Source organism: Pelmatolapia mariae, linkage group LG4, assembly GCF_036321145.2.
Source record: "Pelmatolapia mariae isolate MD_Pm_ZW linkage group LG4, Pm_UMD_F_2, whole genome shotgun sequence".
Taxonomy (NCBI): domain Eukaryota; kingdom Metazoa; phylum Chordata; class Actinopteri; order Cichliformes; family Cichlidae; genus Pelmatolapia; species Pelmatolapia mariae.
Genome location: NC_086230.1, coordinates 11193981 through 11215541, shown reverse-complemented (window position 1 = coordinate 11215541; position 21561 = coordinate 11193981). Strand labels below are relative to the sequence as shown.

The 21561-nt window shown below is 44.4% G+C and overlaps 1 protein-coding gene across 4 annotated transcripts; it reads left to right on the top strand.

Moving 5' to 3' along the window:
* The first annotated feature begins 1299 nt into the window (after positions 1-1299).
* On the top strand, positions 1300-21333 carry rnf216 (ring finger protein 216). Of its 4 annotated transcripts, none has more exons than XM_063471439.1 (17): positions 1300-1425; positions 2451-2584; positions 3464-3594; positions 3702-5051; positions 5206-5282; positions 6182-6290; positions 6952-7113; positions 7203-7311; positions 7436-7569; positions 8879-8929; positions 10184-10321; positions 10717-10865; positions 12514-12592; positions 18451-18548; positions 19337-19559; positions 19974-20043; positions 20470-21333. In XM_063471439.1, exons 2-17 carry the CDS (start codon positions 2518-2520, stop codon positions 20859-20861), a joined length of 3339 nt encoding a protein of 1112 aa, XP_063327509.1. In that variant the 5' UTR covers positions 1300-1425; positions 2451-2517; the 3' UTR covers positions 20862-21333. The 4 variants fall into 4 exon arrangements, with proteins under 4 accessions (XP_063327509.1, XP_063327512.1, XP_063327511.1 ...); XM_063471441.1 differs by lacking the exon at positions 1300-1425 and adding an exon at positions 1597-1838; XM_063471440.1 differs by lacking the exon at positions 1300-1425 and adding an exon at positions 1597-1853.
* Positions 21334-21561: the final 228 nt, after the last annotated feature.

The window sequence follows — 21561 nt, the reverse complement described above, 5'->3', positions numbered from 1 at the left end:
TTGACTGACAAACAGTTTCACAGTCTGGTGAGGCCTTTTCCCATGGTATTCCATAACAGCCGAAACACAGAAAGTATCAGGAGTTGATTCCAAGTGTTGGATTTTGTAGCTGTTTACTGGATTTTTCAAAATGAGAGCCAAACAAATGTTGATGCAAATTAAGGAGACCTTCATTAGACTGCAAAAATAAAACGACAGAGAGAGCGCAAATCAACAATCTGGTTCATTTGTAAAAGACAGAATGTCCTGACCTGCTCAACAATGCAGAAGGTAACTCTCAAGGTTAAGAAAAGCAAATTACCTCTTCCAGGGTGTTCTCAACATCTAACAAACTCAAGAAGACCCTGGAAGAGGTAGGCATATCATTATCAAAATCTACAATCAAGAAACACCTTCATGAATGCAATTTCAAAACAAGGTGCAACTGTTGGTTACATTCATGAATAAGGCCAGATTAGACTTTGCAAGAAAACATCTAAAAGAGCCTTCGCATCTCTGGAAAATAACAAATAAGTTCTATGGACAGATGAAACCCAGATGAACTTTTACCAGAATGATGAGAAAAGTCTGGAGATGAAAAGAAACGGCTCATGATCTGAAACATACCACATCATCTGTCAAACATGGTGGAGGTATGGCTGCCATACAGTGTTTATTGATGATGTGACTGCTGATAGAAGCAGCAGAATGAATTGTGAAGTGTACAGGGCTATACTGTCTGCTCAGATTCAGCTAAATCCTGCAATTGGAGAATGACCCAAAGCAACTGTAAAAAATAACCCAAGAGGCAAAGAAATTGGAGATTCTTCAGTGCCTGAGTCAGTCATCAGAAACAGAGTATTTAGTGCAGTCTGTGGGATAACTTGGACAGACACTGAACTGTTTATTTATGATTATTTAATTCATTTATTTAATTCATCATTAAAAAAAATCCTATAAATGTTAGGAAAACGTGAAAAGCATAGCTGGTTTCCTTTAAAACAGCTTATAGCGTTACAGATCATTTAAAAATACAGATTTGATAGTTGCATATGATTTTCACATTCAAACTCATTTTAAGTATATTATTTTGATCTTTGAGTATGCTTTTCTTTAATCCTAACTAAACGAGAGAGCGCTAATAGTTCAAAGTTTTTCTGCTTCTTGTTTAAGGAGCCCTACATATAAATACAATACCTCAGGCAGTAGATAACTTGTATTTCGCGACAGAATGGGTACGTTTGTATCTTGGACTTAACGCTTGGTGAAGAATCAGGCAAGTGTGGGTGGAACTACATTTCCCACAGGCCGTCTGAACGTGGTGACTGGGTGTTTTTAACGTCGTGACGTTTCTGCTGTTCTTGTTTTGGCAGTTTGTTTCGTTATTCACGGTTTGTCACTTGATCAAGAAGGCGTATTGTACTCGTGAACCAAGACGGAGCTGCGGTATAGTACTTTTCTACATATATATTCTCGTGTTGTGACTTCGAGCCGTGTGGGGACTGTTTGAGGCGGTTCTATGGACAGGAAGCCTCGCACAAGTCAGCTAACTAGTCTGGCTAGCTAGCCAGCCAAGCTAACGAATGCTAGCTTGGCTAAGAGCAGTTTGTTCTGTTTGTGTCAGCGGAAATGATCGATAGCCATGATGGGATGCTTGTTTTCAAACACCGCCTTAAACTTGATGCTAAAAGGGCCATGTTAAACCTAATGTCACGGCGGGGAAAGCGGTGCAAGTGCGGGGGACGACTGCGGGGGACGAGTACAGGCAGCTTCTCGCTGGGTTAGCGTGTCCTGTTTTAACAACACAAGATTTGTGCCACCTTTGATCAGATCGAGGACGATCAGAGCTGCGCCCGCAAGTAAAGCCGATACAGGTCGTTAGCACATATTTGTTTACACGACTGTGCTGGCGAACACATCAGTGGTAGCGCTAATGTTATTCGTCGGTGGTGATTTAAATGAGCCCAGCTCCGTATTCTGTTTCCCCGTGGAGCTTCCGTCTTTGTTGAGTTCTCTTTAGTAACGTGTTTGGGGGAGTCACTAACGTGCTCCTGAGTCTTTAGTAGCCTGTGCGATTAGATTAGTTGTGTTCTTAGGGTGGAGTCCAGCTCTCCTCGTTTTCTGTAAATGTGACAGATGTTAAACTGAAACCATTTGCTGGATTCCAGGGGAATACCAGCAGGGTGATAGTGTTGTTGTGCGCGTGTCATACATAGACATTCTAACGATAGAAATTAATGGTTATAAAAAAGTCACATTGAAGGGACTTGCCTCCTTTTTACGAGAAAAAAAATAAAACAAGTTCCCATAACACGAATCTATTTTCGTTTGAAGAGTTTGTTTGTGGTAAGGGTTTAAAAGGCAGTGATTATGGTTATGGTAAATCTCCAGGAAAGTAATGTGTGTGTATGTAATGCCCTCTGATGGAAACATAACTCTCTGTATGTGTGTGTCTGTGTGTGTGGGTGTAGATGTTACTGATTGAGCAGTGATTCTGTATGTGGGCTGATTCAGGGAGCTGCTAAGTGTAGTTTCACAATGGCAGATGGAGGCAGCGATGATGAGGTCATTCACCTGGCAAGCTTCAACGTCCACCGCAGCCAAGGTGAGACTTCACATCCGCACTGGCATGCATGTAGACACAATTGTCTGTCTCCAGGATATATGATTATTATTTTTATGCATCTATCCATTTGCTTGCTTCCACTTGTCCAAGTTAGGGTCATGGAAAGGGCTAGAGCCTTTCCCATCTGAGGCAAGGTACGCCCTGGAACGGTCAGCAGTCTGTTGCAGAGCCAACACATAGAGGCAGACAACCATTCACACTAACACTCCAATTCTACTCCTTCCGTAAATCTCAACCAGAAGTCTAAATCAAGCTTTACGGTCAATTTAGAATTGCAAGTCAGCCTTGCTACACCAAGCATGTTTTGCTCTGTGGGAGGAAGCTGGAGTACACGGAGAGAAGTCACAGACATGCATAGTACATGCATTTGTTGTAACAGTGTAAAAAGTGCAACAGATGCTCCATAACTACATAAAAAAAATAATTTGCTGATCTAATAAACCCGTCAGCACCTTTATAAACTTCAGGTTAGTAACAGTATGTTAATAAAAACCTAAAAACAATTATCAAAATGTGCTTGAATAGCTTGCCTTGCAGAGCTTCACGTTTTAAGATGTAAATGTTCTGCTTATGCTCTGAGAGGTCCAGCCACTTTCTTGCATTTGACCTGTTGCACACACGCATATACACCTCGTGTTTTGTACTTTTTAGGAGGAAGTGCAAAAGTGCAGATTATTTTCAGCACCTCAGCTAGTTGTCTGATGAACTAACCGTTTCTGCAAAGAAATTCAGCATTGGCTCATGTTGCAATCGCTCATCTCTTTTGTCTTAAATTTCCACACGATGCAGTGAATGTCCCTTTTTACATCCCCTGTAAATGCATCGTTTAATAACTCCGCTGTGCGTGTGTCTGTGCAGGCTCACGCTCCCATCTGAGAGAGCTCATCACTATTTCTGATGACTCGGATGAAGAGCCTGTGACTCTTGTACCCAGCAGTCCCGTTTTAGTCCCGGACGATGCAGATGACGATGATGTCAGCATACTGGAGGTAACTGATGCAGATTATTCTTAAACCTTTCTTCGTGTATGTCACTTGAGACTTATTCATATATGTTTGAATAAATTTTTCTGGGATTCATTCTGCTCTCTCTTCAGCCGCTAATGCCTGCGCGCAGACACGTGATCCGCCCAGCAGCGAAATGGAGCGGGGCCTCGCACAACCCAATTAAAGTTGTAGGTCAAAGTAGCGCATCTTCTGGGGTTTCCACACTGGACCCAGTCCCTGCCTGTGCCCCCTCTACCTCCAGAGATGCCAAGGGAACCACGTCTCCCCAAGCAGCCATTAAAGTACAGTTTCCGGCGCACTCGAGCACATCTGGAAACACACTGCTGGATCTCGGCCCTTCATCACTCTCACAACCAAAACCGACCATAAACTCACAGCAGCACAACGGTACATCAGCAGACACAAGCGGGGAGCTCCATGCAATTTCTTCTGTCCACACCCCATCTACCTCCACAAATGCCAAGGCCAACACCATCTCATCCAGAATATCTGCACAAGTACCTGAACAAGTGCTTGTCCAGCCTCAGCCTAGCACATCTGGACTCTCGCATCCACAACCTGGCTCCTCAGCACAGTTACGGTTGGAGCATCACGCGAACTCCTCTGCCAGTGCCACACACTATATTTGTGCTGCTGCAGTGACTGCTTCAAGTTCTTCTACAAAGACTCAAGCAAAGGCTAGCATGAGTAGCCTTACGCAAGACAATCCTCAGGCCAGTACTTCGTCTGCACATCCTCCATCTCGTATACGGACGCACCCTCAGCCTAGTACTTCACTGTTCCAGTCTGGTGGAACAGTGTCAATGCAGCCCCACCTCATCCAGTTGAAGGAGGTGAAGCTAGTTGTTCTTCCACCACAGCCAAATCAAGCTTCGGCTCTAATAACCCAGCCCCAGGGTCTGCTGCAGCCTGTGCCAGTCACTCGAATGCGGGGCAATCTCATTCAGATTGAGCCGCAGCCCCTGGCTCAGGCCCCTGCCCAGGCTGTGGCCCAGCCTCCTCAACCCCCTCAGGTTATACCAGGGATGCCCCCTGCAGTTCTAATAGCTGCAGCCCCAGAGAGACTGGGTCCTCCAGAAGCAGGTCACCGGATCATCCTGGGGAGCCAGGCACCCAAAAATGCCCTTCCAAACCCTCCAGCTCAGGCTGGTCCCTTGGGTCTGCTTCAGCCAGCCAACAGACTTAACATTAGGGTACCTGGTGTGAACTCTAACCCTCCTCCTGCTCCTCCAGCTCCTCCTGCTCCCGCAGCTTCAGTCCCACACAACAGAGAAGAAGCACGACTTATTCTGGGTCAGAACCCAGAAAGACTTAATCTGGTCGCAGTGCCTCCAGCACCAGAGGACATTCCCCAGATAGAGGATGCAAGGCCTGGACCCTCCGCACAACAGGAGAGGCCAGAGCACCAGCCTCACGTTAGAGCCCTTATCAATGGTGTTGTGAGTATCTCATTACGAAAATTGTTTGCATCTCTTTTATCTGTTATAAAGTTAAATGAGTGTAATTGTGCTGTGTTGTCTCGCATTTCATCCGTTCCAACCCCATTCTTCTTTCCGGCCATGCTCTCCTCAACTTTTTGAATATCCCCTACAGTTGGATCTACTCCCAGACGTCCAAGAAACCTATGTAGCAGAACTGATCCAAAAGAATAATGTGAAAGACTTGAATGTGTAAGAATCATCTTATCTAATTTAACCTTAATGTAGAGCTTTAAAAATAGATACATATATCTTGTTGGGTAACCATGTTCCAAACAATGTGCCACATGTGAATTTTAAAACAGAATGCAGTGATTTGCAAGTCATATAAAGTCTGTGATTAATTCAAAATAGTTTAATAGAAAAAAGAAATGATGAGAAATGATGAAACTGAGAAATTGTATTTTCTTTAAATACACATGTTTATTTGGAATTCATGCCAAGAACGCATTCAGAAAAAGATGGGACAAGGTCAAATCTGCCTCTCTTTTGTGTCACTTCTTCTTTTATCAGCAATTTGCAAGTTTTTGGATACTAAGCTGCAGTTTCAAGTGGTTACATGTATAATATATCATTTTTGTGCAACATGTGGTTTCCCATTGTCTAGCTGAAATAAGCAGAACCTTCTCCAGTATTAGTGATGCCTTCATATATGTACGTCTGTATCGTCACGGGTCTTGATCTGTACACTGATTAAAAAAAGCTGATTTAAACTCTTTGCTTTAGTGCAGAGTACACGTTAAAGATAGTTACTGATTGGTCTGATCACAGGGCAATTTTCCCCTTTTCCTCAGTCTATCTTCAAAGAGCCCGGGGTCAAGAGTTTTTGGCCTCTGGACTGATAGTATAACGATTTTTCTCGATTTTCTTGATATTTGTCAGCAATACAGTCTCTAACTCTCTGGTTGTACCTTTATCCTTTGAAAGGATTTGCAAATTATTGCATTCTGTTTTAGCTTGTATGTTACACAGCGTCATAAAGACAGGTGTAGGTGGTCACATATGAAATGATTGCCAGTGTGTATAGTTGTAACTGTGTGAATGTTTGTGAGAGCTTGTACACATGCAGCCCCCCTCTGCTCTGTTCCCAGTATCTGTAACCTGCTGTTGGAGACTCAAGATTATCCGAGGAAAGACACGGCAGCAGCCACATCAGCTCCCACCAGCATCCTACTAGAGTCTGGAGGCACCCAAAATGAGGCAGGTGTCTTTGTGTGTGCGTGTTAGATGCACAGAAAATGTGTGTAAATGGTGTTAATGTGCAAACAGTAGAATTTCAATCAGTAAAAAGTGCAACGTAAGCTAGGATCTCGCAGTGTGGGTCAGGGTTTAAAAGCCCTTTTAGGACAGTTATGTAAAGTGTAGATACAAATTAATAACGGAGACGTGGTTCCTCGTTACATGAATTCAAGCTGAGCAGACCATTGTAGTTTCTAATGGAACTATTTCTGGTATCAGATTATGTCTATAATGTGGTTAAAGAGTGTTGAAACATTTGTTGTAGAATGATGGAATGGATGTGCTGAGGCTCCGTCTAGTAACCAAATTAAAACAAATAAACCATGCTGTATGTAAATATAGACTGTATATGTTCTTTGGGGGTATTTTGATGTCAGAAGTGATTATATTAAGACTAAAGGGGTGAGTGCTAAGTTATCAGCTAACTGCAACAATCAGGGTGTAGCTGTTAGTTCAAGTAAACACTGCAATTTTTCATTGTTGAGTTGACTTTTAAGTGCTGGAGGTTTACCGATATTTATTTATTTTACCTTTCCACCCAAGCTGATCACTGACTACAGCTTCATATAATCTGTGAATCATATATGTGTGTGTGTCTGTTTTCATGTTTGCGGTCTTTCAGGTGACTGAGGACTTGTTTGATTATGGCAAACTGGGCGCGGTGGGACCTGAAGTTGTGATGCAGGCCGCTGACTTGCTCATGGCAGATTTCAGGATGCTCAGCTGTCAGGACATTAAATGGGCTCTCAACGCCCTGAAGGGACACTATGCAATCACACGCAAGGTACCTAAAGTCCCATCTGAGAGCACACCATGCCTCCTCTGTCTTCTTTGCTGTCGTACCTTTCAACTCTCCCTCGCTCTTCCTCCCAGGCCTTATGTGAAGCTCTGAAGAAGTGGCAAGAGTCAGGGGACCCGTCGGGAAAGAAACGGCGGAGCAGGACCTCGGAACGCTGCTACGTCGATTTCCACTTTGAGCACGGTGAGAAAACTTTTACCATGCACCTGTTTTTGCATCTTTTACTTATTGCTCTTTTGCACATTCAGAAATTGCTTTCACAAGCCACTGGAAACTCTCAGTAACTGGTTTCTTCCTTGTCTGCCAGGTTCGGTTAAGTTTGACAAGAGGATGTACTTCTTGGAGAATGACCGTCGGTACTGTAGGACATACAGCAGTCTGGAGGCATCTGTGCAGAAGGAGCTTTCGTTCTATCAGCAGAAGGCAAAGGAATGGGCAGAGGTACACACACAAATACACTCACTCGGGCACTCTGTTTTCTTTCAGTGTTGCATTTATCACGATTTTTATAGCCCAGAATGGCCCTATGCGGGGGGTGGCGGGGTGAACTGAGCACAACAACCATAATTGGTTCATGGAGTATAAAGGCACCAAGTCTGTGTTACCTTACATTCCTTGCGGGGGTGTTTATGGCTGTGTAAAAACCTCTTTGTTTTCTGCACCAAGAATTCCTCTGTGCAAGAAAACCCTGAACTCTATAAGCTTTCATTTTTTAACAGATAATGATATACTTCACTTATCTAAACAGTAGCTTTCTAATGCAGTAACTCATTTGTATAGCAAGCACTCTTTCTAGCTTTTCCCACTGTACCCTTCCCCACCCTGCACCATTGTCTCAAAGACTGGATAGCTTTGGCTTTTAAAGCACTCAGGTATATGGGGCTAATTATGTTGCTTTAAATCCCTCTCATGTCCTGGAGCTCTCTCCATCCAGTATCCAAAGCTCCTTCTTGTTTTTATTAGGTCTCTTTCACTCTCCCTCTTCACCTTCTTTGCTTCTGTTTACCAGGCCTTTTATTTATTTATTTATTTATTTTTTTGCTGAGTAGAGTTTCCACTTCCGCTATTTCCCCTGTCTGTGGTACATTACCAGTAGCTATCCTCTCCCTATTTTGTTTGTGCCATTAACCATTTAGCAGGTGATAGAACCGCATAGTGAAACTGAAGCATATAGGAACTAGTCTGGAGCTTCATATTGTGCAGTCAGCTTCATGATGATAATTTCTTGCCTTGCGCAGGCGGTTGTATTTATCTGCCGCTTGAGGATTTAAGTTACTAATTGGACAACTGCACTGTTAGAAGCTGCATTTGTTCGAAGACCAGGGAATAATGTGGTGCTGCTCAGTATATTAAAGGCATCTTGCTTCAGCGAATAGAACAATTATAATGGTTGGATATGTTGCATAGAGCTGCTTCACAAATGTTGATAACCTTGTGACGTGCTGCATAACATGGAATACAGAGATTTCTGAGGCTAATGTTCAGTCATTTAGATTTCAAGCACTTAGTAGGGTGAATATGTTAGTCAAACTTAGGCACAGTCAGTAGTTAAATTAGCATACACCCATGGCATCATACGCCCAGCAGCGGAGCTGGTTCAGTCCCAGGGACTCTCTGTTTTCAGGTCACTCTCTGCAGAGGTAGAAAAATGTTACATCATGTTGGCTTACAGCTTAGCTCGTGCGCCCGATCTTCACCAATTGATCGACTGCCCCGCTCTGTCTCTCTCTCTCTCTCTCTTTGTGTCCAGCATGAGGACTTCCTCCTTGCTCTTCAGGTCAATGAAGATGAGTATAAGAAGGTAGGATTCATCACAATGCATCTCTATCTGTTGATTCAGTCTAAAGTGGCTTTTCAGTGATGTTTCCAGATAACACTGTGCTGTGAATAAGTCTTGAGACACCCCTCATTTCTTTTTCTAGTGTTGCCAAGGAGCCAGACGTTAGTTGTTGTTTTTTTTAATTAACGTGGTTTTGAGGCTTTCAAAAGCTCTTAAAGTTTTTCTTTGGATATTTGGCTGCCTTTTCACTCATTTCAATCAAGCTTTTAAACAACAATAATAATAGTATTAATGATAATAATAATGATAATGATAATAAAGCAGCTTCTGTGACACCAGTGTTGTGCCTACACATAACAGATAACTTTGCTTAGAACCAGTTTTATATTGTATCTTTAGCCACTTTTTTACCAGCAGCCTGTCACAAAAATCTTATTTGTTCCCATTTCTTTCACTGAATCTACTAAAAATGCCAAATACAACACAGTTTGACAGGCATAAAATTGAATATAACGTGATTCCCAAAGTATTACCTGAAAGCTTGTCTAGCTTGGCGTGGTCAGCAGTGCGGAAACTGGAGAAGTGGAGGATGAAAGAAGAAGTGGTAGGTCTAAAGAAGTATCTACAGCAGATTTCAGTGTCTGAAAGTCGTGTCCTGAAGACATAAACAAGGATCTGACACAGGACCTGAGAGATGCATTTAGCCCTTTAATTAATCCAACTAATCCATCTACTCTTCACTGAAGGATCATCAGAAATGGTCTTAGTGGAAGGGTGGCTGTTGAGAAGCTTTAGAGGATCTTAGTCAGTATCTAACCTGAAACAGTTAACCTTTCAGCATGACAGTGATCCCAAACACACCAGCAATGCAGTTAAAACAAACCTAGATATAAAAACAAACAATGGAAACTATCAGTCATGGATTGAAACAAAAGGCAGTCAGCATCTAAAGAAGAGCTTTGAATGTCCTTAAAGAAACCTGGAGAACTATTCCTGAAGATGACTTAAAGAAATGACAAGAAAGCTGCCTAAGAGAGCTCAGATTGTGTTGAAGAATAAATGTGGTCTTTTGTGAAATTTAAGTTTTTTAGAATTCTACGATGTCTGTTTTTGCCTCATATTCTGTATTTCAAAAATAATCCTAATAAATCCAGTATAAAACGTGTTAGCTTGCAGAATGTGCTGGTTTCATTTGAGGTTCATTTTAGATATTGTCAGGATTTTCTGCATAATGTGAGGTTTTTGACTGATGATGTGTTACGATTGTTTTTCCAGGATGGTCAGCTGATAGAGTGTGGCTGCTGTTTTGGGGAGTTTGCTTTTGAGAAGATGACGCAGTGTTCGGACGGTCACCTGTTCTGTAAAGAGTGCCTGGTCAAATACGCTCAGGAGGCGGTGTTCGGCTCTGGGAAGGTACACGCAGACATTTTCTGTTTTCAATACGACTTAACTGGTAATGTTGCTTGGCAACTATAACTGACTAATCCCATAATAATACACACCTCTTTGAGTGATGAGCTGTCAAATAAATGTCAAGATTGAATATGAGCTGGGGCACAGATTTCGCAATATCGTCAATGTTTGTTGTCCATATATTATTGTGAAAATAAAGACTTTCCCATTTATTAGGTGCCTTGTTGCTGGTACTGGTATATACTGTATTGCATAAAAGGTTGTCGTGTTTTTCATCTGACCACACTGTTGTACCTAATAATGTGTCATAATAATGGTCAGTTAAACTGGAGGTGGCTGTGAACGTGCAGCGTCTCTGCTCTGTAATGAAGTCGCGCTCCGTCCTCTTCTTGTAGTCGGACCTGAGCTGCATGGAGGGGGGCTGCCCGTGCTCCTACCCTGTGTGTGAGCTGGAGAAGGTCCTACCAGAGAATATACTGTGTAAATATTACGAGAGGCAGGCGGAGGAGGCGGTTGCTGCCACCTGTGCAGATGAGTTAGTGAGGTAAGTGTGTGTGGGGGTAGCTCTCTAGCTGGATTCCGCTTTCCTTTGCACCCAGATTTATAGGTATAATAAAGTAACTGATAACTCGAGGTGCCAGTTTGTCCACAAACAGATTTTTAATTGACTTAATAAAATTGAATAAAGAGATTCCAGCAATGTTTACAGATGGATAGAATTACGGGCTGTAGGGACATAAGGTTCATCTTTTAGCCTGGTGTCCAATCTTTCTACTAAGTTAACAACACTAAAAAGTCAGTTAATTTGAAAATGCACTATTTTAAAAATGAATAGTGGGCATTTTAATGTTTGTTCAGTATTTAAAGTCCTTCGTTTAAGGCCTTGAATAATTAGACCCTGTCTTATCTTAAAGACGTCACAGTACCATTCCACCTCAACAGAGCGCTCTCAGACTGCTGGTTTACTTGTGGTTTCTAGGATATTTGAAAATAAAATGGGAGGCAGAGCCTTCAACTTTCAGGCCCCACTTCTGTGAAACCAGCTCCCAGTTTGGATTCAGGAGACAGACAACCTCTCTACTTTTAAGATTAGGCTTAAGATTTTCCTTTTAGATAAAGCTTGTAATTAGGGCTTCAGGTGACCCTGGTGACCATGCTGCAATAAGCCTAGGCTGCTTCCCATGATGCACTGCAAGTGTGTGTTCTTCACTCACCTTTTTTCACACTCACTCTGTTTATACACACCTCTGCGTGCAGTCATCAGTTATTACTAATCTCTGGCTCTCTGTCTGTCTTTTGTCCTGTCTCCCTCTCCTCACCCCAACTGGCAGACGGCCACCCATCCCTGAGCCTCGTCCTGCCGGAGGTTTCTTCCTGTTAAAAGGGAGTTTTTCCTTCTCACTGTCGCCAAGTGCTTGCTTTGAGGGGGTCGTTTGATTTGTTTCGTTGGGGTTTTCTCTGTCCTATTGCAGGGTCTTACCAAGCGCCTTGAGGCGACTGTTGTGATTCAGTGCTATGAAAATATAACTGAATGAAATTAAATCATGATAAATGATAATCAGTTATTTTTTAATAACTGGCTCCTGAGCCCCCTGTCATTTTGCAGAAGTGGCCTCCAGCCTTTATTTAAAATTAAAATTTTCATTTAAAAAAAAATCAAACTTTTTAACTATTGGCTAGAACTTAGGCTCATGGGCTAATCATGTGTTCAAAGCAAACACAAAGCATCAGGAGTAGATTCAAAGTCTACACGACAACATGGGTTGGTGGAAATTCAAATCAGGTGATGCAAACAGAAACAGTAGAAAATATTTCAGCTGTAATGCAAAAGCCAGTCAGCTGAGGTTCTCCCACAGACTGTGGATTCATGTTCAGTATGGTTCATCTTCACTCTTACAGAATGAAAGGGAGGGGGGCTTAGAGAAATTACCGTGAGAAAATGGTCCGCAGATTGATAATAGCTAGCTGCAGCCTAACTTATTTATGATTAGCACTTTGCCTCTCCTACTGTGGGATGTTGAAGATCTGGCTGCTTTGTCTAGCTCATTTTTAGTCACAGAGTTGCTGAATTATGACTGGAGTCATTTAATGTGTGACTGTCTCTAATCGGCTGTCAGCGTACCTTCACCTTATCATATACAGATGCCTTGTACGTTTCCTCTCATCTTCCTTTCCTCTCTGATCTCTTCCAGGTGTCCGTTTTGCAACTTCCCAGCGTTGCTGGACAAAGACATGTCTCTGTTTAGCTGTCCCAACCCTCGGTGTCGCAAGGTGAGTTCTGCTCTTCTGCTCTCTCTCTGTTTATAAAGTAAATTAAGCACTCTCGCAAAGAAGTGTACACCAAAGTAGGTCGACACTCATCTGCACATCTTCTGATGTGACCCTGGGTAAGAGTACTTACAGCACAGAAGATCTAATCTAAATTTTCAAACCAAGAGTGGACGACTGGATCGTGAATAATTCAGAGCGCCGTGACAGCAAAATGGTGTCTACCTATAAATCATCTCCGTGCAGCCTGGACACGAAGCCCAACAAGCATAAGAGAGAGAGGCAGAGGAGAGATTGATGAGCAGCTTTTGGAAATGATGAACCGTTCCATGTGGCGAGGTCGCCACCTCTGGCTCCCTCTCTGTTTATCTCTGGGCCTCCTCCCTCTGTCTGAGGAATGCAGGAGGAGGCGATGCTCTTTGTCTGCCGGAGTTGTCACACAAATTCCAGGCCAAAAAAAAAAAAACCTTCATTATTTGGCAGAAACACACACAGGCTCATTCACGCTCCTTTCCCCACATAAGTACAACCCTCCCGTTTTCCTCTGTTTTTCTGTGAGCTCTGCTTCTGTAAACGTCTCACTCACTCCTGCTCACAGCTGTAAAGAGAAGCAAACACACACACACCTCTGCTATCTTTGCATGCCCTCAAAGGTAGGAGAGAAGTTGGGGGAGGGGGTTATGTCAGTAGCCATACAAGAAAAATGTGTGACTCCTCGCACAGTGGTGTAAGGTCAAACCCTTCATTAACCGATGAGCTCGCATTCTTTCAATTCTCATGTCAAACTGAAGGCCTGTGGGCCAGATTTGGGCCGTTTGAAGATTTTAATCTGGCCAACAAAACATTGCACATGCACATGATGAAAAACACAGATCAGGAGCACCTTCACCAAACCTGAAAGCTAACAAAGTAGTTGACAGAAAAAGGCTAAAAAAACAAGCAGAAGAAAGAGAAGCAGGAGTAGTGCAATCGCTTTCAAACCAATTTGTAGCCATGGACGGAGAACATGGTTATAAAGCTGGTGAGCTCAACCAGTTTCATGGCAGAAGGCTAGTCTGTACAGTGCAGGCAAACTGCATGATCTTGCCCGCACAGATCAGGTCTGTGAGACTTGTAGAAATACGGTCAAGAAGAAAAGAAGACAAGTTTTCATTTTTAGGTGCAGCCGATGGTATCGAGTTCGGTGGTCTCAGGATCACCTCTCTGCTTTTTGCAGATCATGTTGTTCTTCTGGCTTCATCGGGCGAGCCCCTCCAGCTTGTGCTGGGGCAGTTTGCAGCCAAGTGTGAAGTGGAGAGGGGCGAATTAGCACCTCCAGGACTGAGGACATGGTTCTTCTGGTGTGTTCTGTTTGAAGTCAGAATTTCCAAGTTACCAATTGAAATCTTCGACTAGAACAGCCCTTCAAGTCAGACTTCCCACTCGGAAGGTTGAAGCAACCCCACCAGCCCCAATTTAACAATCCAAGATGGCGGCATTGCACATAAACATTAGTAAAACTGTAAAGCTCGCAATCTGTACAGCCACTGTTGTGTGACTGAGCAGATCTGTGGTCACAAGCTCTGGTGACAGTGGATGACCAAATGAATGAACGAATGAGATCGCAAATACAAGCAGCAGGAATTAGCTTCGTCTGAAGGGAGTCTGAGCTCTCCATCAGGGACAGTGGGAGCAGTGCAGGAGTTTGGGGAGGGCTCAGAGTAGAGCTGTCATTCACAGCAAAGGTAGCAGGTTGAGGTGGTTTGGAAATCTGACTAGGATGCCGGACCCCCTCACAGGTGAAGTGTTCTGGGTACCTCCTAAAGAGCGGAGTCCCTGGAGTAGGGACAGTGGACAGACTGAATCTCTCCTAGATGAGCTGGGAGAGGAGGGTGCTCTGGGTGTCTCTGCTGAGAGTGCTGCCCACAGAACCTGGACTCAGACAAGTCAAGAGAAAAAATATTTTATTAAATGCCCGACGCTGCCAGTAGCTCTCATATTCAGGCTTGTGAAACAGGTTGTTGTGAATTGGCTTTATGGTGCCCTCTGTGTAGCATGTCCCTGTGGTGTAAGCACATATTTAAAAAGTCTCTTCCAAAGTGTAAAATATTTTTCCTTTTTGTCGTTTTCTGTTTTGAAAATGGGATATACTTAACTTTTTAATTTGTTTTCATACAAGAGCAGCACTTTGTCTTTGTGTTTGAGCAAACCCTGTTTTAGTTTCAGTCAGAGGGCTGTGAGACATCAGCGTGAGACTTGTTTGCCCTTTAAACGGCTCTCAAAGCAGTGCAGACACCACATTGAAACAGTAAGAAATGAGTCATGTGAGTTGTCCTCCTCAGCATTTCTGCTGCCTTGGTATTTTAGGGTGTTTCCAGCATCAACTTTCCCAGAGGCCTTTTTAAAAATTTTTAAGGAACTCTGGAGGAAACTAAAACTGAGGTTTTAACCAGATTCTTAATTACACCTGAGCTTTTCCATCTGCCAGCTGGGTTTTTCCTCCATAGCAAACCTCTTCTGTAATCCTACATCTGCTGACTTGGCCCAAGCTGGACTAGTTCTTCTTACTTGTGGCTCCACAGTAGCGTTTTGTCTTTACCGTAGCTTCTCTATTAGCACGTGGCTCTCAGATGCCTCCTTTTGGCTCAGCATTATGCTTGCATTTGTTGCAGATTTTCGCCTCAGGCAGTGAAGAATAGAAATCCAATGCAATTCCTGCCAGCAGCCTGTAGGTGGAGCCATAGGCTTACAGTTGCTGGCCTTGCAGCATCACTGCACAGCTGCACCTCATTACGAGCTCACACACACACACACCCAGAGACTTAAAAGTTAGACATGCTCCAGATAACTTTGGGTCTGATCCTTGCTCAGTGATTCGTCTGCAGTGCAAAACAAATTCAGTCAGCTTTTAAAGCCAACACGTTTAAGCTCACAGATATGTTTGCTTATGTATGCCACAAAAAGCTGCTTCCACTTCCACTTAGAATTGGGATGTGTGTTGTTACCTGGAAACCCCCATCACACACACACGCTGGTATTATCACCAGTGTTTAATAAGAGACGGGTGATATTGAGGTGTTAATTCCTCTCTTGTTTTCACGTGTGTGTGTTTTTTATTCCCATACACACTGTACAGTCTACCCCACAGCCCGCTCAATCTCAAGCAGGGAGGGGCCTCATTATGTAACTGACACACTTCCGTAAGCCCACCCGCCTTCTTCCACACCGCCGTCTCATTGGCTAGCCACGCTGTCCACTCCCCTCATACTGGCTTCTGACTGGTCGGTCACACTTGCTCGTCCATTTCAAATGTGGTTCACATCATATTTGACCCAGATTCTGTCCTCTCCTTCAGTTTTTTTTTCTTTCTCCCAATCTGTCCTGGCTCTGTCTGACCTACACAAACACATTCCACATGTGGTTGTGAAGACATTTGCACAGGTTTGTCCCCGGCCTGTACATGACTACTTGTTGAGGAATGTGATATGTGAGACACTGGAAGTGGAAGCACTGTGCAAATCTGTGCACTGCAGTCTTGGTGTTGCTGTTCCTGCAGATCAGATGAATTTTCTCAAAGGAGCAAGTCCTGTGACGGGTTTGCAAGCAACAAGCTTATGGCTTATCATGTCAGATTTAACCTCTTCCTTCCTGCCGTTCGAAATGCCACTCGAGTTTGATTGCAGCAAAAGCCACACACTGACAGACACACACATCCCCTTACAACCCCATCAGAAGCTGTGCACATCCTTATAAGGGCTGCTGTAGCGTCCACCGCAAGAGAAGAAGAAAAAGATTTAGAGGAGACGCAAAATATGAATGAAAGTAGGAAGGAGGTGCTGTTAGGGAGTGGCACGCAGAAAAGGAGAGCACTGAATGAAGGAGTAAGGCGAGCTGGAACATGCTGGGGAAAAAATAGTAGGAGCAGTGAGTGTGAATTAATGAATGGAGAGAGGGTGAAAAGGCAAACTTGTGGTGTGTGGTGGTGCTGCTGTGTGTTTATCTCTGTGACCTCTGTCACATTTCAGCCTGCTTCAATTTTTTTTAGTTTCTTTTTCTTTCCTGTGTGTGTGTGTGTGTGTGTGTGTGTGTGTGTTTGTGTGTAAGTGAAGGCGTGGACGACACACCCCCTACGAGGTTTGGCTGTGACATCAGCAGCTGTATTTTTAGCTGCACTATAAGAACTCAGGTGTGTTCCTGGTTTTCAGTGTCTTGTCAAACAGGTCTCGGACAGGCGCGCTCGCTCTGCTCTCCTCGTTCCTTGGCCTCGATGTCACCACTAGGGGGCGATCTCTCATCGTTCTGTCATTCTCGCCCTTGTCTGGCTTTGTGTGAGCTGGCGTTTTCTTGTTTTGATTTGGGGGGTTTTTTGTGACACTTGAGTCCAGGAATGCTCACTCTGGCTCTTTTTTCCTTTTTGTTTTTTTTTTTTGGAGGTTTAAGCACTATATTTCTTCCACCTGAGCTTTCCCTGTTTATTCCTCTCTTGTAATCTCTAACAGTTATTCTCTAACTACAGACTATAGGGGTATTTTCCTCTTTAGCTTTCACTCATCCCCATGATTACATCAGCCAGCCTGCAGATTAACGTGTTTTTGTGACGTCTGAGACATCATATTTTGTGTGTGTGTGGATGATTGGGCTTTTCTTGACTTGGTTGTGTCAGGTTTAGTCAGCACCTTAAACACTTTCTCAGGGTCCTGGAGATATTCCAGTTTTGCAGTTGTCTTGTTGGGAGACCACTGCTGTCGGGGAGACTTATTGGCAACTTATTAGCTTATTAGCAGAACACAAGTTACAAGATCAGTGTCACACAGTGTTTCTAATGTTGTGGCTCCTCGGTTAGATAAGTTAAGATCACTTTTATTAGTTCCACAGTTGGGAAATTGACAAAATGTAGTCCAGATGGGATTTGAATCCACAATCCTGAGCCCTGGACACTGTTGCCTTATCCATTAGGTCACTGGGTCTTTATAATAATTGACATAATGAACCCCCAAATCTCCATATGGTTTGAATCCCTGCTTTTCATCTCTATATCAGTTTTATTCAGAATGTTTTTTTCTCTTTTTGAAGAAACTACTAAACTGGATCCAGATCTTGTGCCTTTTTTAGGGAGCGCTCATCACTCAAACACCAGCCAAAACCATAGATTCTCCCCCACCACCCTCTGGCTGACCTTAATCATGCAGAGCTGTCTCACTGAATATTGTGAGATCAGCTCTGACTTACATGCATGATGACAAAAAAAAAAATCCCCCCAGTAAAAGGAGGATGTGTGAGGAGGTCACAGGACACAGAGGAAAGGTTCAGCAGCAGCAGCAGCAGCAGCGGTGGAGATGTGGATCATGCTTTGCTGCATCAGCTGTCACACTGTTTAATATTAGATGAGGGGCTCAAATATTTATGGTGACACCACTTAGCTAAGGGTTAGGAAGAGTGGGAGCCTCGAGCCGCCTGCACCCCGCCACTCCCCAACATCCCTTTAACCTAGCGCTTTTGGCTGAGTAGACGGAGAAAGGTTGGAGCCTGGAGTTGTTGTTTCTAGGCAACCGAGCAGTCAGCGGCGAGCGCTCTCGCTGCAGTCATGCAGAGAGAGCCACACCTAACCGTGCAAGCCCCGAGTCCCTGCAGTGGCAGCACCAGCAGCATGCTGAGCAGAGGCAGCGGTGTGTGTGTGTGTGTGTGGGGGGGGGGAGACACTCTGACTGCAGTGTAATACCCCCCTACACCACCTGCTCAGCATTAATGGGAAAACTATGAGTGGATGCATCTCCTGACTTTTGATGACATGCTAAGAAACGTACAATTCCAGAAAAGCACAGAAGCAGCACCCTCGTTCTCAACATCCCCTTCCTGTCTTTTTTTCTTCTTCTTCTCTTTAGGAGAGCTGTCGAAAGTGCCACGTCCAGTGGAAGCAGCATGTGGGGAAGACCTGCGAGGAGGTCCTGGAGAGAGACGAGATCCGCATGAGGGTGCTCTTGTAAGTGGGTCACAGGAAGCCTTCATCAGTAATGTACAGAGTGCTCAGGATGGCTCAGATTTAACATGAGAGGAGAGCTAGATGTAACATCTAGCTCTCCTCTTACCAGAGAGGATGCTGGGTAAACACTTCAGTTTCCTGGACAACATTTGAGGAAACTGAGAGGCCGGCTGCTTCCTGCAGGCCCAGCGGGCTTGGAGGCAGTGCTTCCTGTTTTGAGCCGGTCGCAGATCGTCTTACTTCCGGGCGCTGAAGGAGACGGGAAGCGGCCTGGTAGACAAATCAGAGGATCAGGGTCTGATGATTCTAACAGGACAAAACGAAAAGGGAATCATAGTAGCAGGAGTTTGTTCTGCTGCATCCAGAGGAACAAACCCCATATTTAGGGCTCAATAGGACAGGATCGCTTGTCATGTTTTTGTTTTTGTCTTTTTTTGTTTGCTTACAGAACAGAAGTCCTTCTCTGCCCTTTATCAGATAAATAACAAGAAAATTAAGGAGTGCATATCATCAGGACTGGTGTCACACAGGCATCCTCTAATAAACACCACATACTTAAGCCTTTCATCACAATCATTTTGTGTCCAGCATGTGTTTTTTAATCATAATACACCTCTAAAGTTATCTTTGATCTGTTCATTCACAGAAAATGTCTCTGTTATACTGTGTGTGTGTGTGTGTGTGTGTGTGTGTGTGTGTGTGTGTGTGTGTGTGTGTCAATGTGTCAATGAAAATCCCAAAACCGATCCTCTCTTGTCACATTTTCCTAAACTTTCTCTGTGCTGCAGCGAGGAGCGCATGACGGCAGCTCGGGTGAGGAAGTGCGTCAAGTGCGGGACGGGCCTGGTCAAATCGGAGGGCTGCAACCGGATGTCGTGCCGCTGCGGCAGCTTCATGTGCTACCTCTGCCGAGAGCCCATCACCGGCTATAACCACTTCTGCCAGCACGCCCGGTCTCCCGGCGCTCCCTGCCGCCACTGCCGCAAGTGCTCCCTCTGGACCGACCCCACGGTGCGCTCCAAACTCAAAACACTCACATAATCACAGATCTTGTTTCTTGTTCTGTTTCCCACTGCACTTTGACCTTGACCATCTGAGGCCGTGGCTGCCCACAGCAGCCTGGCTACAGAATCACTGGCAACCAAAAGGCAGCCTTTAGTTTCCAGTCAGTTAATGAGCTGGAGAAGCTCCAGCTCATCCTCTGATGTCCTCGGTCACATGTAGCACAGAGCAGGAAGTAAAGCGTGCTCTAGCTACTGGAAATAGTTTGGTTTAGGGAACTACATAATGCAGACTTTGTAGTAGCGATCTTGCGGGTTAACGACCGTTTAACACACGAACCAGCTCAGCCGTTTAAGGTCAAGTAATAATGGCAACAGCGTTTTTGGAAATGTGTCAACTTCTCCGTGTGTTGTGTTTTTACAGCAAGATGACGAGCGAATCATTCAGGAGATCCAGAAGGAAGGGGAGGCGGAGCTGAATAAGAAGAGCACAGGTCAGTAATAAAAACATGCTCTGAAAACGATGAGCTTTAGCTCATACGCCGTCAGGCTGAGTGCAGCGGTTTTGCTGTGTCTCTCTCCGCCCCGCTTTCTTCTTCACTGCACTATATAATAACAGCAAAAGGCCCCTAATAATAATAACAATATTAAATAATGTTGGCACTCATCAAACTGCTATTAATCGCTCAGTTTGCAGTGAATTATGTTCTTTGGCAGGAAACTGTGGCACTGCCACGACAACGCTCTTCCTCTCCGGTGTTTCCTCTTCATCCCTTTGACTATTATTTATTCAGGCGTGCTGGCAGCAGTTGCATGAGTGTTTCCTGTGTGTGGTTTATGTGAAGGACAGGCGTGAGGGAAACATTTGATCCTGCTGTGCACCTCACCGATCCTTTTATTTATTTTCATTCTCCTCTCAGATAATTCAGGGAAGAGAGTCGGCCCACCACCGGAGCCCGTCGCAGACACCAAGCGGCCCCGTGTCGGTCCACCCGCAGAAAACCCACCCATTCCCAACCCTCCGCCCGCTCCTCTCCCCCAGGCAGTGCAAGCTCCCCTTTTCGTCCCTCCGCGTCCCCGCTACCCACCGGCGCCACCGCCGCACTACCCCCAGGTGATCATGCCGCGGCTTCGCCCGGCGCCCTACGTGCCCCCGCTGCAGCACCTCCCCCCCTTGAACAATAACAACAACAACAACCATCACCACCACAACCACAACCCCGGTCCCTTCAACCTTCATCAGCACAACATGGACGTGATGGACATGCCGATGCACTACGGGCCACCGCACCGCTACTACAGACGCTTCTAACGCGGTGGCGTGAATCCCGCTTTGACCCGGTGTGCCCCTGCACACACACTCATGTACCCTCACTACAGTATTTCAGTAAAGTTTTTCCCCGTCTGATTATTATTTTTCGTTCCTTTTATTGTGCATTATTGTTTTTCATTCTAGTGTTTTCATCCGTTTTGATAGCTCTGCGAGCTAGCCTCTCCTTATCAATTCAAATAAAGAAAAACCCACTGAAAGTGCATTTTTAGAGAATCACAAACACACTTTCAGATACTTTTGCCTTCTCGTGTTGATTTTGGGCTTCAATAATGGAAAGATCCTCTTGTTACTCTTTTCCACCCTTTTTTTGTTTTCGTTAAAATGTTCACGGACAGTTGAGAATCTTGAGACAGTTTCTTTCCCGTTTATACAGATATTTTTGAGTAATAAAAGCATAAAATTAAAAAAATATTGTTAGCATTTGCTCTGTATCTTTTGTGCAACATGTGAGACTGCAAACTTTTCTAATAAAGTCCTCTGTTCGCATTTTTAAGACCTGCTGCTTTGTACAAAAGCCGATGTTGGGAGACATTTCTCTCTGTCTGAGCCTCTCTTTCACCCCCTCCTTCCTCCTTCAGCTCATGCAGAAAAAGGGGCTGACTAATGATAACTGAGCCCCCCCCCCCCGCCCCGCCCCAGGGCTATGCGCCAATCACATGACAGACGGAGTGTTTTCCAC